This window comes from Rhodnius prolixus, unplaced genomic scaffold (genome assembly GCF_049639745.1).
Source record: "Rhodnius prolixus isolate KJV_2025 unplaced genomic scaffold, Rpr scaffold_6, whole genome shotgun sequence".
Classification (NCBI taxonomy): domain Eukaryota; kingdom Metazoa; phylum Arthropoda; class Insecta; order Hemiptera; family Reduviidae; genus Rhodnius; species Rhodnius prolixus.
The window spans coordinates 28,668,471-28,687,523 of NW_027411634.1; the positions used below are offsets into that span (position 1 = coordinate 28,668,471).

At 31.6% G+C, this 19,053-nt stretch overlaps 1 protein-coding gene and 1 long non-coding RNA gene across 4 annotated transcripts in view; one reads left to right on the plus strand and one right to left on the minus strand.

Annotated features, from left to right (window-relative positions):
* Nucleotides 1-1,523: 1,523 nt before the first annotated feature.
* Nucleotides 1,524-7,372, minus strand: LOC141461131 (uncharacterized). Its single transcript, XR_012462613.1, has 4 exons — nucleotides 6,934-7,372; nucleotides 5,849-5,939; nucleotides 4,747-4,915; nucleotides 1,524-2,185 (listed from the first exon to the last, which is right to left on the minus strand). It is a non-coding gene; the product is annotated as an uncharacterized lncRNA (long non-coding RNA).
* A 60-nt stretch (nucleotides 7,373-7,432) lies between these two features.
* Nucleotides 7,433-19,053, plus strand: part of LOC141461126 (peroxidase-like) — a 48,263-nt gene continuing 36,642 nt past the window's right edge. The window contains exons 1-5 of one of the 3 annotated variants that reach the window (XM_074141855.1): nucleotides 7,433-7,790; nucleotides 8,049-8,141; nucleotides 9,282-9,414; nucleotides 15,324-15,558; nucleotides 16,529-16,732. In XM_074141855.1, the coding sequence (XP_073997956.1) occupies nucleotides 15,405-15,558; nucleotides 16,529-16,732 (358 nt within the window). In that variant the 5' untranslated portion in view covers nucleotides 7,433-7,790; nucleotides 8,049-8,141; nucleotides 9,282-9,414; nucleotides 15,324-15,404. Of the gene's footprint in view, nucleotides 7,791-8,048; nucleotides 8,142-9,281; nucleotides 9,415-9,566; nucleotides 9,879-15,323; nucleotides 15,559-16,090; nucleotides 16,160-16,528; nucleotides 16,733-19,053 lie in introns of those variants that run through there. The other 2 variants (XM_074141854.1, XM_074141856.1) reach the window with 2 other exon arrangements.

The following is a 19,053-nucleotide window of genomic DNA, read 5'->3' on the forward strand; positions in this document are numbered from 1 at the left end:
AGAAAAACACTGGTTTTTAGAAATTGATCTCTGTGTATTTTTACAATCCAGGTGCCCAAACTTAGAAATTAGAGATTTATCGTTTATTATTTTAGGTAAGCGAGCGATTTATTAATTTAGAAATCGTATTTGCCCATTGAAAATATGGTTGAATTCGCAGAGCTGGATAGTATTGTTGATTTTATTTCTTAGTAGCAAACATGTTTTTAATGTAGATTTCCACAATGTTTTTGTCATACAAATCAGAAAGTGCAGTGTATAACTGAAACATAGTGATTATCGAAGTGCATTGAATGTCAAAAAACTAACAGAAGTCAATTTCTCTATAAGAAATTAATGAGTCAAACTCTGAAGAAGAACCAGGTAAAAACATAAGCAGCGCTTAAATCATTATGATTAAATCAACAATACTTTGACTAGTTATTTGTGAGCATTTTTTAAAAAAATAGTCGATTTTTTAAAAAATTAAATTTCGAGGCCCTTTTAAAAATTAGGCACTAGGCGCGCGCCTACCTTAAATCCGCTTCTGCTTAATTCTTTATCAGCTTGTTGGACATCAGTAGTCCAGAATACATTTAAATTATTCAGGTGTATTCATCAAAGTACAACTATTATCTAAAAGGAAACCCTCTTTAATAAATTAAAATTAATTAAATCGTCAAACAAAACGGCGTTTTAATAAAAAAATCTTTACAAATAGAAGATGAATAAATGCTATGTACAAAAACGAAGGCAAAGATCACTCGGGGAGCCTTCTAAAAATACAATCTTCTATCTTCTATCGCCTATCTTATTAACTGAGGGTACTTTAGCTGTCAGTAAAAGTGGAGCCATTGTAATAGCTTTGGTTCTTTCAACACCAAACTGATTAGATTGATTTGGCCATTAGGTCTCTAGCTTGAAGAATTATATTCAATAATAATGGCTCCAATGAATACAAAACTGCAAACCTATTGCGCTCATTTGAATATTTTTGTCAAGAAAGTAGGATTTTGGTGTGATTCCTGGAAAATAGAGTGTGTACCAATAACTTATTTGTATCTGTGAGAGAAGCTACATCTCCATCTGAATAGATTTGAAGTAAACTAAAAGTTTAAAGAAAATGTATCAATTATTGCAGTTGTTGTTACAGTAGTAAGTCGTTTGGGTGTTCTCATCAGATTTTTTAAATATAAAGTACGTACATAAAATAACACTATGTAAGAAGTAAGTAATTTAAATGTATTCATAGCTATAAAACTTTATTCCAAGAAAATTAAGTAATAGATTTATAGGTGGGAATACTGGATATATATGCTTATTAAAGAAATAAACAATGGTAATAAACATAGTCATACACATACTAAACGTGGATGAGAGCTTAAATTAAATTTAAATTCAAACAATGCTATAACTAAAATGTGTCAGGCCCGAAGGATGTGAATTAATGGCAAAAATCTGTTTAAATCTAACTGTAGGTGTATAAAACTCACTATTCGGGGGATTGAATAATTTTATTCTTAGTAATCAGTTATTTTAGCCGGATCTTACTTCTTAGAATTATTCAATTAAAATCTGCTGAAAAATATTTTGTATTCTTAATAATTTCTTTTTAACAAAGATGGAATTAATGTTTCAAGGAAAAAAAAGATTGTTAACCTCTTCTTATAAACTTTTATTTCATATGATGTACAGGTTTTTATACGCACTTTTATTTAACACGTACTATACGAAGCAATTATACAATATATAGTTCAAACCATACAACTAACTCTTCTGTTCTTAAGTATTCTGCAGTCTCTTACTAAAGAATGAAATTAGATTCCATCACGAACTGAATTCTTTTGGAATTGAAATTTTTATAAATAAAAGCATTTACTCCCGAGCTTAACGATAATGAGAAAATCCGTGAGAAGGAGCAAGACAAGTTCTCTTCGTCCAATAATTGCAAGTCTAAAATGAATATTCATCAATTTATTGTTTTTTACGGTAATAGCTACGACTATTACGGAAAATTCCAGGACATCACAAAAGAAGCTTTCTCCTAATAGCCTTTCTAGGAGTCAAAATAAGCCTCTTTTGGCTGAATCCCTGGATAACTGGACCTCCCTTCGGAGATTCTAGAGAACTAGACTGGGGCCTGAATAAGCCGTGGGCAGAACCTCAAAAGCACAGATCTATTTGTTGAAATCCTTTAACCAACCACCTAGAGCAGATTTAAAGCAATATTGTTAAACTACAATTTTTTTTTTTTTTTTGATGATCCTTAAAAAACTGATAATGTAAATATAGAATGACCATTTAATTTCAAAATGTACGTATACATAAATAATTACAAACGTTTATTGAGGTTTATAATTAGTCTTGTTGAGGAAGTTGTGCGGAGCAGAAAAGTATCTAAATTAATGGTACTTTATTAAAGTACCGCTTGAGAATTGATATTAGGCGGACGTTGACAGAATGCCATTATAATTTAGACAATTTTTTATCTTTCTAGGTTAATGGAACAATCTTTGCAACTTTGTTTTCGTAAAAAATGACCTCCTTTCTTTTATGCTAAAGCCATTGGGAGGTTAATTTGATTTTATAAGCAAAATGGAATTTGAGCTTAACAGTCTTGTTTGTAAGAAATTAAGATTACATGAATTTTTGCTAGTGTTAATTTCTTTGAAATGTAGTTATTTAAAGTAATTGATAAATAAGAAAATAAGTACTAAGTAATATTATTTTCTGTTGGTGAAAAGTTAGTAAGTTCTTGTTCTGACTTCTTTGAACTTAGTTAAATCAGGTGAAGCGCAATGAGGAGTTTTGCCCACAAATTTATGAATTAACTTTACGTCAGGAAATGCCATAGTTTATAGAATTTATTCTTAGATTACTGACTTGATTCTTGCTTTGAGAATGATTGCAAAACCTCCAAATGTGTATTTACAATGAAAACTAAATTTTTAAAATTTGTCAACTACAATATGCCCTCTTACTAGCAGAAGAAAATAATTAAAACCAGAGACATAAATCTTTACCGCTCTTATTATGTAGGGCCATTATCAATAAGTTATATTAGTGCCCGGATGTTTTTATCCTTGAATTACATAGCTGACTTGCCTTCAGGGAAGAAAAAAAGTTGGACTATTTATTATTTAAATAAACGGATGTGTAGTGATGTTTCACGTCCTACTTTCTGTTTTGTTTGCATTTTGATTGCTTTAACATTCACTCAGCATTAGATGATCGAATTGATCCTTAGAAGTATTATTGTCGGGAAATTTTCTAAGTGCTTGATTTGTACTTGATTCGTACTCCTTTTTCAATCGGTTTGTACTCCTTTATTACGTTTTATTTATAGAAGTCATCAGTCTCAACACGATACTTAGAAAATATTCTTACAGTTTATTAAAGAATTTCCAATTATTTTTCTCTGAGAAATTTTTTCTAGATAATTTTTCAATTTACTGATATTCAGAGCGAATATGAACTATTCAGGGTAGACGCTATGAGAAAACAGTTACTTGGTTAGGAAAGTAGGCGAAACTATTTAGAGAAACTATAAATAATGGCTTTTTTCTTAAAAGATGCTTCAAAAGATACTTTTCACTCTTTCGGTTGTGACAAATTCTGAACGTGTTCTTAATGATACATCTAGGAAGCAATCATTTCGTAAAGAAAATATCTTAGAATTTCCAGGTGCTAGATGTACACGGTTAATCAGAGCAAGTTAAGGCGAGCCTTCCCTAAATCTACTAGTTTAACTTAGTGGTCAGGCCAGTTCAACCTTAGTGGTAAGGTTATACGAGCTCAACTTGTCCTTAATGGGTCAAGCGAAAGTCCCATCGGGACTTACACATCTATCCTGATGAGACAGTGTCATCTCCTTCAGGTAAAACGATCTCCATGCTTGCATGGAGGAACCGGTATATCCTTCATTGGGTGGGTAAGGTCCTTAAAGATCCCTGAGTACAATTCTTAGAAAAAGTAAAAGGGAAGAATGTCCACAACTACTTTTTTGTTAACACAGTTTTGCAGACTTTAGTTCCATTGAATCTTCATATTTGTAAATTTAGCATAAAAAGTCATTAATTTCCTACTTAGCACCGAAAACCACCTAGTGGTGGCCACATTTTGTCCTTTAAGTGCATTACTAAATTAAAAATGCCCAAGTAGTTGATGCCCCTCCTCTAGAACGGAATAATACATTTTTAATATCACTTAGTTCCATTCAAGTATTAATGATAGGTCATTTAGTTAACATTCCAATATAATGATCACTATCAGTTACATTGGGAGTATGTAATTTAACATTGACTAAAGATGAATTGCAAGGATTATTAGGCCATTTCCCGAAACAATAAAATAAATAAATAAATTAGTTCTGTTTGCAGCTATTTCAAGGTTGTTATCTGAAACTAACAAGCAAAGTGCTTCTAGAAAAATACGCGATTTTTATTTTTTATCAAACCAAAGACTTGATTTAGTTTTGATTTTTAAAATAAGGTTTTCTCGTGATGGTTTTAACCACAGATGGTAATAAATATGCGCTGTAATTAGAAAACACCTTCTTTTTTTTTAAATTTTAGTCATTCCATTATAACAAATTTTTTGGTTACCAGCGTGAGGAAATTTTGAGAAGAAGCGTCTTCAGTCTGACATGGAAAGATTGTGTTTTTAGTTCAAAAAGCATTTCCTAATATTACCGTTTAAGGTATACATTAATTATAATCATTACTTTCAAAATGCAACATTTCAATCGTGCGAATTGTTCTTCAATACCTGATGGTGCGATCATCAGCTACAAATACATGAATATCTAGGGCTACTGGCATGAGTTGCAGCTGATTACGAGACCACCTTTGACAATATTTTCATGTTCCGAAGAGAGGACTTGGTGACGTGGTGTTCGAAGTTTTCAACAGCTCCAAGTGTGAAGTGAATTGTTCTTCTGCAATGAGAAATGCATTAAATGGAAGTAATATCAGTTCGGCAATAATATTCTGAAACTGTAGGAAAGAGAAAATCCAGAAATTAATATGGTCATTTAAGAGGTCTTCGTTATGACTTCCAAACAAGAATCGAAATATTGATAATATATTTTTCATTTTTTTATCCAAGAAAAATGAAATTTAATTTTAACAAGATTGGAGTCCGACTAATTATGTTAGAACCAGACAACAACTTTAAAACTACACTTTTACTTTCATCTAAACAAATTTACATTCCCGAAATATAACGCCAAAATATATACACATCTATCCTTGAAGTAGAATATTTTCTAGTAAAAACTAATGCATTTTTAAGGAGCATTAAGATTACAAAAACGAACATTTACATGATACACTCATTAGCGATATATTTTATAAAAAAAAAAAAAAAGTATACAAATAAACAGGATGTACGAGAGCAGTGTGAACGAGTTGCTTCAAATTGTAATTTTTTTTAAAATGCTGACTATATGAACTTAATACTATACCACAGGCGCGGCGGCACTTATATCGTTGGCATACGGTAAACTGGTATGTGCACATCAGGCGCACTGCTTCATTTTAAGAACGTATGATTTAAATAAGGTTTACTTTTAAATTTTTTTAGGTATATCCAACATTAGTGTGAGCGCAAATTTGAAAGCAGCACCTTCCTTGAATTGCACACACCTTCACTACCCTTTACAATGTTCACACTTCTTTTACCTACCCACGAGAAATGATGAGTAGGCAGCAGAAAGACTGCTTGCTTCTCCCATATCATCCAGAGCAGAACAAGATGATGCTAGAGCAAGGATCCGCTTCTACAGCTATCGTTGAATGAGGAGCTTGGAAGAAATTTGGCTTAATTTCCAAAAATAAAAGAAATTACCTGGTTAAAAAATCACACTTACTCAATTTTTTTAAGTAGACCTGAGGCAGATGACAAAGGTAATTGGAAAAGTTGGCCACACATCCACCAAATCATAAAAAAGAATTACATGCCTGCAAAAATAATCAAAATTAATAATTCGTTTTACCTAAAATTTTGTTTCAATACAATTCATCGAAAACCAAATTAATAACAGAATTTATTACAAAGAAAAACAAAAAACAAGTGATACTAGTTTGGTGGGATTTCTAAAAAATTAAATAAAAAAACGTGAAAAATATTTGTCTATTCTATATTTGGCATTTTTCATTAGATGAAAAACCAAGTTTTAAAAAACTGCTAGTAACATTTTTTTGGGCTTCCCTGAATTTCCTTACTTAAAATATTCCAGATAAATGTGTTCAGTAAAAGCGACAGATTTTGTACAAAACCAGTTAACTAAATCGTAGGGAAACCTTCACAAAAAATTTCATTCAGTAAAGAGTTATTGCCGGTTTAGAGATTAAGGTCTTCTTTTAATTCGCTTAAAAAAAAATGCTGTTTGTTGAAACAGCAATGCTAGACAATATCATGATGTTCTCTCATGATGATGAAAATCCAATACAGCTCAGAATGGCAGAAAATAAACAAGCTCAGAAATCATTGATAATCTCGCAACACTTGACTGATTAATATTTACGTTAAGTGGTATCTCCTTGAGTAAAAATGGTTTGTTTTCAATGCATTACAAATCAGTCGAAATTCTTACAGAAGCTAAACTAATGGACAAAAATCAATTAACTGTCATCGAAGAAAAGGGTTTGCATTAAGCAAATTAAGGTAGTAAAAATACCAGCAAAAAAATCATGAGAATATTACTAACCGCAGAAAGCGTTATAATTTCTTAGAACACCTCAAATGGAGCAACATGTGATAAATGATTCAAATTCTGGCCTTAGACCAAGATCTTTTAAAAAGCCATTTATCAGGGCTTTATTTAATAAGATTTAGAGATCAGCTTTAAAATATATATATATATGGGCGAATTTTTGTGGTGCTGCTGGCAATGCATTCCTTAATTAAAATTAATCTTCTCGGAAACATTTCTTTGAATAATTATTTATTTACCTTAAATGATTGGTATTATTACACCGAATTTTATTCAGTTTGTTAAATAATCCAGTGGTAAACTACTAATTCAAATCACTTTTATTAATGTAAACAACAAATAAAACCCCCCACACATTACACACAATGATGCAACAAACCGTAAATTAAAAAGAAGATTCGAATTAAATATAACTGACCCGAAGAATACCGATGATTGCCGACTACATTCGGGTAGATGTATATAGTTGAAACAGATATTGGAAGGTAACAGGCCGCTAAGGCACCTTAGGTTCTAACCCACGTAAGATCTTTGTGTTAGTGACCAATTTTCTTGGAATTACCTCACTAACACAAAGATTTTACATGGGTCAGAACCCATGCTGCCTTAGCCGCCTGTTACCTTCCACAATCTGTTTCAACTGCAACTACCCGAAGGTAGTCGGCAATCATCGGTACTCTTCGGCGTAGTTTATTTTATTTTATTTAACCTTCTCCTTTAGTTTCACTAGTTAGGGCGATATTGCAATATTTTTTAAAAAGTAGACATTGCATCTAGTTGCATTTGTATTTTGATTGTTCAGTGTATAACTCACAATTACAAATTTATTAATATTTTATCATAATATTATTCCAATTACTTTATTAACTATGATTTTAATGTAAATAATTCCATTTCAACCTAGATAAAGCTTTTATCATTTCACTTACTATGCTGAAAGAAAAACTGCTGATTATAGTGAAAACGTTTATTTGCTATTTGATTTTTCCTAGTATTTTCCACCTTAAAGTAAGTTTTCAAAAAATTAAGAGAGCTACTACAAGGAAAATTAAATTAACTAATTACTGTACTTTTAGGAGACTGACAAAAGAGTAAGGTATAAATTAGATTGTATTTAATTTTTTCTCAAGCTTTATACAAGTTATTTTGATTTTCTCTCACTATTTAAGGAAAGTATTGTAAATGCCAAATTTTTGGTTTTAACTCCCAAAAAGTTGTTTTTAGACAATGGGCTGTGTATGTGTCAAAGATTTAAACAAAATATCTCAACTACTATTTGCAGGAAGCTGAAACTTAATATTGTAGCTAGCAAAATTATTGGTTTATCTATTAAAAAGATTTTTATTATTTACAGGAGCTGACAAGTATCAGTGATAGTGAATTTTTTTTTCCATACAGTTGAATCCTCTCTATGAACAATTTGCAAAAAACTACATTGCCATTTTAAGTAAGTACTGTTTCAATTGAACTTAAGATCAGTGTTACTGTTGTTAACAAGTAAATATTTTAGTGATTATTGCATGGCCTCGACCATGCGTAATTACACACGCATCTGAATGAGGGATTTATCGTTGCGGTACCTTTATCACTCGATGTTACAGTTACTAATTTATAGCTGCTTTGTTCTATAACATAATAATGTAACAATTTAACAACTACAAAGGAAATTTACTAATTCAATTAAAAATTATCTGAGTTTTCCCTCGTTCAGTCCTCTCTATCTAAATTCTTCTTCTTTTTTCTACCTCCCACTTCATTCGGGTCCTCTTCGGCCTTACTTGCCTGTCAAACTTAGTTTTGAAGCTAAATTAGCGACTCTGTGAGTCACTGGTTCCTTTCGCAGTAGATATCTCAGCGATCAAAGTCAATTCTGTTGATACCTACTTCTTGATTAGGGTATTTCGGGTTTTCTCTCGTAGCTTTTTTTTTTCTTCATCTCATAAATACTTCTTCTCTAAGGATTTAAGGATTGGGAGGAATTTAGATTCACGCGCAGCCAATTTAAGGCCACCATAATTCGGGAATTCTCTTTAATGGCGGTTGAAATCTTACCCGTTGCTTTTCTCCAATCTTTCCATGTTGGTGTTCTCCCAGGAATTTGAAGCTTTCCACTCGTTCTGTTATTTCTCAATTTATCATTAAAATTCATCTTGTTAGACTATTTTTCTAGTCACAGTACCTTGGATATCGGGCTAATGGTAATATTAATCTTCTTTAGACATCTTGTAGGATCTTCTGATTATGTTGAAGACCTATCATCTAGTATTACAAAGGGAGTTGGCCATGCAAATATTTATGGCCGTCAGGTGCCAAAATTTTATTTTATTTGAATATTCTCTATTCTCTATTAATTTTTTCTCACAAGGTGCGGTCTCTTGCCAAGGCACTGCAGCCAGAGAGGTACATTGTCCAATAAGAGTTCGAATGATTATTAAGACAACAACCATTTTCCTCCAAAAAAAAAAGCTGTCGATCATCGTGCTAAAATTTATGAATTTTTTTACGTTATTCTTGTTATTCATTGAATTTTTAATTACCTATAATAATAATTTAATTTAATGTTCTATTTTTTATGTAAATATTTCAGTATTCCGTTAAGAATCAGGATAATTTTCAAAAGTGGTCATTGTTAAATCTGAATTAATTAACTCAGCGCAACCAAAAAATAATTCCAAGAAGACTCCTGAAGACCCTAATACTAACTTGATATCCTTTATTTGGTAATATATTTTTAATAACACTCTTGAAAATTTATATCCCTCATTAGTTTTCTGAAAAAAAAAATATCAGGTATAATAAAAATTTAAAAAAATGAATAAAACATGAAATGATGAAGTAGCAAAGTGGCGGTTTTGCGGGGCGAAGTAGTGGGGCGTACCGGCCAAGTTGGAGTTGGATGTGAGTAGGCAACTGTTCGCTAAATGTGGCTCATCTTGCAGCAGTAGTGGACATCTCCGCGGTTTGTTTCTCCGTCAGTTAGTGTGAGATGAAAGTCTGCGCGTATCTGCTTTTGACAACTACTTTAGCACAATCCTTAAGTTTGGCCAGTGGTCAGCAAAATGGCCAACAGAAATCGCAACCATTTAGAACTCAACTATTTCCAGAACAATTACAACAGCAACAGCTACAATTTAGACAAGTGGAAATACAAGCGGAAATACAAAATCTTCAGAAATTGGTCCAGGTATGGAAATATAACTTGAGGATAATAAAACTTTGTATGCTAGTTCTGTACTTGTGTGAATGTGGAGACGTGAATGGTGGTTTATTTAGAGACGAAAAAGCGTATGATAATTAATTGGACTATTAAAAAACTTCATCACTGCTAGAAACAATGGTTGACAAATTCAATTTTGTTTTTTGGTGGAGAGAAACGAGTCCCTAAAGCGAACAGTTTACAATAGATGTGTAAACATGATTTAGTTTCTATTTGTTTTTTGGAAGAATAATGGTTTAGTCATTTTCTTACGTTACTACAACGAGTTTATTCTTGCCGGATCAGTATGTTTGTTGCTGGAAGAAAAATTATAATAAGTTATTGCCAAGTGTAGTGGTTAGGTGAGGAATGTGCAACTTTATTAAGTGGGAACGCTAAAGGAATTATAATTGAAGTGTGGCATAAGGCATAGGTATACGAGTGAAGTGCTCGGAACGCTATTTAGAAATAACTTCATATTTATGGAAGAAAATTTGAGAGAACAATGAGTTCAGAGTAAATGCATCATGCAGAAAATCTAGTGGGTAGCCAGCCCGATTTCCAGACCTAAATCGGTTGAACAATCTGGGAATTCTAAAGAAATCTTGAGCTAGAATCACCGCTTAATTCTACTGAATCAACTGAAACATGCCCTTCTTTAAAAGTGAGAGCAATCAGCTAGAAAGGTGCCTAGGGATGTTTGGGTATCAATTGTAGGCTGTCATCCGTCTACGATTTTGAGCAAGAAATGGTGGTATTTTTTTTCAAAATTTATTTATACTCGTGCTATTATTGCTGATGAATGATAAGTGTACAATAAATATAGATGAAGTTCTTTAAACAGAATATCAAATAAAAAGGAGTTTTGTTTTGCATGTAGAATTAATTTTAAAAATTCCCATCCGCTCTTTAAGTTTTTAAAGTGTTCTGTATGGTTTTGGATTAAGCTTCGAAAAACCAAGATAAATGGAAAAAGAAATACAAACTTAAACATCCTTATTTCAATGCTGTAAATAAATAGTTGTAAAACTTATAGTCGTAAATTACTGAGAAAATTGTCAACAGCTGCTTGATAACCTTAATATCTTGAAAAGCAAAATGCAAATGTAATATAATTTATAACTTTGTATTCATCTCTATTGTGTTCCGTTCGCTTGTCTATACAACTATTCAGGGTTACTATCCGTTGGATATTTTCATTTAAAAATGCACCATTAATGAATTGACTAAAACATTGCAATTTATAGTCTTAAGCTTTTATCAAATTAAGTAATTATAAAAAAATTATGTTACGTACATATATGTTGCTTTAGTTATAGTCTTAAACTTTTAATTTACTTGAAGTACAGCTGGAAAGAGTCACTTTTAAAATTATATTTTCACCCGTAAAACAAATTATCAGTTACTCTGAGTCCGAACAAGGTTTATTCTGGTATTATACAATTTTTAATCCTTTACATAGTTATGATTAGATTTATTTTGGAAATGTCCGCAAAGACTGAGATAAGTTTTTGTGACTCTTTATGGTGTTAATAAATGAATTGATTGGGCCATTTTAACTTGGCCTAAATAGATGACTGGTGTACTAAACTAAAAATTTATCACTTAAAACTTGTCCCTGCTGTCTGTTAGTGAAACCACGATACTCACGGAATTGAGGTAGCTGTCCCTTTAGATGGAGGTAGTAGCTTCCAATATTGGAATGCAGCCGAAATCCGCCAATATTTACTTTCAAAATTAGAGCTCTTTGTTTTGTAATTTCCTCGGAAATTAGTTAACACGGAGAGTTTGAAGTTTTTGTTATATTTTTACTTCGATTGAACATTTAAAAAAATATATTTAACAAGAGATGAAATAAATGAAATAAGTTTGATTTATTGTCTATAATATTATTATTCTTGTATATATTATTTTGATTGAATAAAAATCGGGAGTGGAAACAAAGTAACTACGCTCATAAAAGAAAATATTCACTTTAAAAAAAATTGAATCATTATTAAAATTAAACAAAACAAATAATAGTTCCCTATTAGAATGCAATGATAACCTATTAATCACACTTAAACGCGGAAAATAGATTTTAATACAATTGATTTCTCTGGTCTTTAATAAAAATGACTAAATAAACGGACGTAGGCACTGCACTGCTCATTGTATAGAGATCAGAGATGCTTGTCCGGGATGCCGCTGAGGCAATTGCTTGACAAGAAAAAACAGCCGCATGAAGGACGTAGGTCGCTGCAAGGCCGCCGGAGGTGTGCATCACGCCTCAAACCGTTATTGTGGCTTCGCGGCGTGCACACCAGACCTTAAACATCCTTACCCACCATGTGCTTATGTCAAATGATTACAATTAATAGAAGTAAACTTTCAAAATAAAGATTATGAAAAAGTTGCATTTTGGGAAGTTCCCGTGAATGCAGATCAATAATTTGTCTCCTAAGTATTTTCTTAGGAAAACAAAATTTGAGTGTTTTGTGGTAATCTTCTTCTAAAACTTCTACGAAATGTACCGTACTAATTTTTAATAAGTATGAATGAGTTCCTATATTCCGAGTTTCAAGGAAAACGTTGGACCAGTATTTCGCGATTGTGGTGTCATTTTAGTGACTTCTACCGTTTCACCACTTGTATAATATTAGTAAAAGTATTAATTATCTTATTGACTTCGTGAAAATCGGTTAACTATTAAGGGAAGAGGAACAAGGTGCTTAACGTAAATAAATAACCCCTGCAATTGAGAAATAAGAGAAAATTGTGTTGACGTTCCGCATCAGATTTTTGAGAAATAACTACTTAAAAAAAAAAAATCCATAATTTGAACGAGAATAAACATTAAATCAGGAAAAAAGAAAATTACATGTAAATAACTGAATATGCAACTTGAAACCAAAATAAAATTTGCTAGTAAATAACGAAAAGTGTTTTACATTTGCTAATCAGAGCACATAGCTGAACATGTTGGTATTTAAAATGGCCTATTCAGTTAAATCTTATTAATCAGATACCGCCGTTGTTATCTGTATATCACAGTTCCGTACAATTTGTGCTTATTTTCTTGTCTGTTTACTTTTTGAGTTTGTTTGTAGTTGTGAGTGGATAGGGGTTACTAGGTTGTTTCACTGTTTGTTGGCACTTACGGGTTTATCATATATCGTTAAATGGATAATTTGCACGTGATTTAAAAGCAAAGAATTTATCTTAATTGATTTTTGTTCTTAGAATGTCTGTTTTGTGAAACTTCTCCGTAGTAAAGTAGAGTTAGAAAGAATAGAAGATGAGAAGGGCAATTATTTTTTAAGCATCGTAGCCAAATGATGGCTTAAGGGCGCTTCCTTGTAGATCTTGAAGGGAAAACCTTGCCTTTTTGTCAAAATTAGGATTTTTCTCTTTGTTTTTTTTATGTATTTATTTATTTTTGTGGAATCATATTCTGTGGTTTCAAGTGTCAGCGATCTCATATAGCATGTCAGCAATCAAAAGAGCAATTGCTTCAGTCTTGAATATCATATGTTTCAGGTGCGAATTCAATTTCAAAAGTTTGTGAAGTAGCAATGTTTTATCTTTAAAAATATAAAGTGTTGATTTTTCGAAGAAAAAGTTAAATGTTCTCTCACCATTTTAATTGCTCACTTTTGGTCTGAAGGCAACGGGTCTTAACATTTAATCAACAATCTGAGAATCGCAATAAAATAAAGATGAGTCAAGAAGTGAATGTTTTCGCTAAGTTTTTTATAAACAACACATTAGTTATTATTCCTTTGCATATCTTATCAAAACTTTTGTGTTTTGTTTAATTGTCGATTTAAATTAAATTTATTTTCAAACTAGCTATTGCATGCTCGGTTGACAAAAGTTACGGTTAAGGAATAAAAGAATATTAATCCCTGTGATTGGCAAAAATAAATAATTGAAATAGTGCAGTATAAAGTATGATAAAAAGAAACATTAAGAAAGAATAAAAACCAGTTCTACGAGCTTTAAAACTACCTGCTTTTTTTCAACCATGCGATAGCTGTAGGTTTACATTGACATTGACATTGTTAACATTAGGCCATGTCAACGATCTTGACTTTGAGGGTTCTTTTTTGCATTAAAAAAAAAGTATAGCTTAAAATGTTTCCAAAACTGTTTTTACAGCTTTTCAAACTCCAAAAATTGGTTATTCCTGAATAAAGATTAAGTTCAAAAGAAGTTTCGAAGATTTGTGAAGTAAATATTTAATAAAGTACCATAATCCATGCGAAAATTAGGAAAACACGAACTTACAAAAGTTATGAAATTTGTATGTATTGAAAATATTTTTATTGTTCGACTGTGCTTTTAAGCAGTATTGAGTAGACTTATTGTAATTGGAATGCAAAATCATTCCAACCTTCTTCCATAAAGATTTAATTCTTGTTTTTATTGGAGAAGGTATCTATCACAAAATGTTACTATGAACTTTAAGGAGATATAATTATAAGCCCAAATCTTTCCGAATCTTCTATAAATAAATTTTTTAGGAAAAATGTGTTAGTAAAATAATTTATTTTGATGAATTAATCTGACTGAATAACTTGGCCGTAGTAGCTTCAACATTCAGAGTGTTTTCTTGACTAGTTTATATTAAAATGTGAGGCGGGCCTTGTTCCCAAGAGTATTACCAAGACGAAATTTATTGTGTCGAACCATTTTAAAGAGAAACCTCTCGTATGTCATTCCCTTTTCTTACTAGACTTGTTTGTCTATTATTACCTCCTCAGGTCTCCAGGTGCCAAAAGTCATCAACTATTTGCAAACTAGCGAATGCAACTCAGTCAGAAAGTTGTAGAAAGTGTCCATTTTATCTCTTGTATCACTTAGCACAAGGGCTATGAAGACACTTTTCTCGTTCGAAAATGATTTTTTTTTTGTTAAATCTTCTGTGCCCTAAGAAAAATACATAACTTAAGATTAAGTCGGCACCTAAATTGGTTTGGGTTGAGTCCCGCGGCTAGGTAACGGCATGACTATGAGAAGGTGGGCCATTGGCCTTGAACTGAAGAGCCTAGTGGATGGCCTTGTAATATTGCTTTTTGGCTCTAAGTATCTCCAGGCGGGAAACTGCTCCTTGTTCTTGGCCAGGTTTCTTTCTTCAGCTCCGGTCTTCCACTCCATGACATGATACTACCACGTACAGTTAAGGCAGTAAAGGAAGTAATTTGGGCATGGAGAATATGGGTACTTCTTCCGAACTTTTCCGACCTATATTGACGGCTAAAGGAGATTTTTTCCATTACTTTCTCCAACATAATTTTCTTTGTTTCCATCCTTGTGTACATTTTTACTATTTCGTTTAATGTATAAAAACCGACAAAAATTTACGACGGCCATGATCTGACTTGATTAAAAATTAGCTAGCAAAAACCAGTGTTCATTTATTTAATTACCGTAAATTCTCTTCCCTAATAGGTGTCTTCCGGAGCAAGAGTCCAAGAACTGCTCCAAAAGCAGAAAGAACTGAACGCTGAAACTGTGAAACTTCAAGTGGAAATGTTGCGCCTACAAAATGAAATACAACGTAGATTAGCTGGGCAAAATATTGTCGAAGAGAGTACAATTGGGCTTCAAGAACAACAGCAATCAAACAACGAAACACAGGAAACTACTACACCTGTCATTACAACAGTTCTACCATCAGTTGCAGGCGAGTTACAGGGTTAAAATGTGTTAATAATTTTTATTTGGGAGTTTGGCCTTGCTCCTTAACTTCTAGGTATTCTTCTCTTAGTCTTTTATTCTGTACGAGTATTTTAGTTCCCAGCTTCACAAGGTATTTCTTCAATGGCACTAGTTACTGTCCTTTGTTTTTCTTACTTTTGTTAATTTCTCTACCTCCTTTCTTTTTTCATCTGATTTTCGATTTGCATGTATTTTATAAAAATGTTCTTACACAGCTATATTCTTTTCCATATCTCTACTAGTTTTTGGCAGTAAATGACTGAATACTTTTAAAGCCATCGGAACGAACCCATGAGGCACACATAGTTTTGGCAGCAGTGAACTGTGTTTTCCAATAATGACGCGAAATTACCAATATACCGCAAATTAGAGTTCTAAAAAAGCTCAAAGTTGTGTTTATTTGAAGGTTATGTAGTATGTTTACTAAATAGTGTATAAAGTTTAATACATACCTAAATATCAGACGTAATGGACTGTTTTTAACTTTTGTTTCATCCGTCATAGCCCGCATATTTATTGTATCCCTGACCAGTTTCGGACTTCCATCCATCTTTAGAGATAGATTTGTTAGTGGATTAAGATATTAATATAGGATATAGGATAGGTTAAAAATATTCATTATGGTTCTACCAGAATAACTATTATACAAAGGTTTGAGTTTTCGAGGAGCTCTCTCTGTCAGAATCTTGCAGAGAGAAAACGAGCTCTTATTTCAGACCTTTCCTTTATTTGTCTTTTAATCTCAAATCGGAGAAATTTTCTTAAGTAACATATAAGTTTTGTCCTTGTTAGCAGAAGTACCTTAATTTAGTTTTAAGTCAATATAATTTTATTTATTTATTTTTATTGATTGAGAAGAATTAATTGTTTGAACAACCAGCCGAGACGTTCCCTCTAAAAAAATAAATGAATAATAATTATTTAACTTCTTTCAGAAATGTCTGTTGTAAAGAGGCAAGAGTTCCCGCAGGAGGATCTCGTACTTCCTTGCCAGACAACTACCGGGGAAGAAGGTTTATGCCGGCCACTGATTAAATGTATAGCGTTTTATGCAGATGTACCAGAATTAAGAAAGCAGCCCTGCCCTTTAGGTCAAGAAGAACAAGGAGTTTGCTGTCCCACAAAGAAGAGGCCTGCCCGTAAGTACGATAATTAAAAAGGAAAACTATAATATTTATGTTTTTGTTTTCCAATTACTTTTTAACTACCTTTTTTGCTCAGTATCAACGTATTATTCCTTTATGCACCTTCGTTGATATTACAGTTAGGGTAAAGGATAGTGTAATCTTTTATGCTTCTGTCATTTTTGCAATCTTTTTTTTATTGCCTCCATTGCGCAAAATGCTTTTAATTTCATTTTGCTCTCTTGCATATGATTTAAGCTAAAAATCATTGCACTTTTATTTCCAAATAAAAAAAATGGCGTATCAGTGATCCTATTTACAAATATTGTAAAAAATAAGATAACTGACATTAGAATAGCTGAAAGATTTTTCAATCAAATTTCCATAAGTCAAAAAAGATTTTGAACAACCGTTGTTCATTGTTGCGGAAATATTATTGTCATTCTTGCAAACCTTAATCAAGCCTTTACACTTGAATCTCAATTCAGAAAATTCTTCATAATAATGATTAAATAATAATTGTGCTGTCTAAATTAGTGCATCTGTATATTTAAATTAATAGCATTTGGTAAAATTAAACAATTTATAAAAAAAAAGTAACGTTGTTATTTTGATCTATTGAAAGTCGGCAGTTGGAAAATTTATTTATCCGATGGCCTACAAAAATAGTTGTAGCCTTGAATCTGAACTATTTCCTCTATTAAATGAATTTTCTGCTGCCTAGTAGTGTAATGAAATGTACCATCATCTAATTCAAAACTCCTGAAATTTAACTTTCAATCTTACTCAATTTAATATCTGTATATTTAGTAAATAAATGGTCTTGGTATTATAGCAACATATTTAAATCTCATTTATACGGTCGAAAATGTGGTTGTAAAATTTTGTAGACAGTAACAGAACTTTAAAGAAAAGCTAATTACTTTACTCTTTTTTACTTTACTATGCGTTGTACGTTATAATGTTAATAGACCTTAACAATTTTATATAATCTAATTAACATTCTTATTGTGATTTGTGTTAGTTTCAAGACAGATTGGTCTAACTTTTGCTACACTTAACTTTTAACCAATTCGAGTATTCAAAAATTTAGGATGGAACCAGAGATATCTTCACTTTATGATATCCTGCGGAGTTTATTCTATTGCGGATAATTATTTTAAGCAATGATAGCTATCTATTTAAAAAAAACAAATTCCAAGCTGAAAATAAACGATGAACAAGTTCATTATTTTTATTGCAAGTTCACTTATATCAATAAATAAACGTAAAATTAAAAATATACATACATAATATGCAGGCATGACTTATCTTTTAAATCAGAATGGACAAGGTTAAAAAAAATGACATCATTGTAAGATGTCGTTTAGAACTTAGAATATGTTAAAAAAATAAAAAATAATATGGCAAAGAAGAATAAAAGGTCAAATTAGAACTATGTGCACGGAAAATAGAAAAATACTTGCCCAAGGTCTTAGTCGGAAACTTCAAATGAATCTAGAAGAATTATAGTTGAAACAATACAATAATTCGAGTCAATTGTCTTAAGACGACATTTGTTCTCGCACATTTTATGTTTACTGTTTAAGCATTAACAATCAAAGGAGTAGAAATTAACATCTAATTATAGGGAATTTTAGAATTTCAATTACACTTAAACTTTGTGACGGCATAATTTTTGCGAAAGCTTTCATCTAATTAAATTAAGAATCGAATTGCACTTAGTAATAAATCCGATAGAGGATCTTGCATCATAGTAATAAATACGATAGAGGATCTGCATCATAAGATAATTGTTTGCCCTAATTTTGAGATATTCCGCCACCATTAAATATCATTATTAAAAAGCTAACATTTGAGTGGTTCTACTTTCACAAGAGATGAAGCATTTATACTTAAATCTGCAATTTTTTGTTTTAAATGAATACTTCTTATCAGTATGTAGAAATTTAAAAAGAAAAGAATAATATTTTCATGTATCACTCCTCCTAAGATCAGGGTATTTAAATGCATTAGTGCAATATTGAATTAAAAAAGAATCGCAATTGTATATAGACTCATTAACCACAATCTTAAATTACCTTATAGCATTTTTATTTATGAATATTTTATAAAAAAAATTTGTATAAAAACTCTCAACTTGAAGAACATTTGTCAATTAGAATAACTTGTTGAGTTTCCGCAAATTTTTGTTTGCATAATCTTTTTCCTTGATATGCACGTAAATTTTTATAAAGTCAATCAGTATCCTATGTTTCACTCACGATTGTTGATTTTTTAAAAATTCTTATAAGGACATCATATTGCTGACAGTTTAATGTACGAGTAAAAGCTAT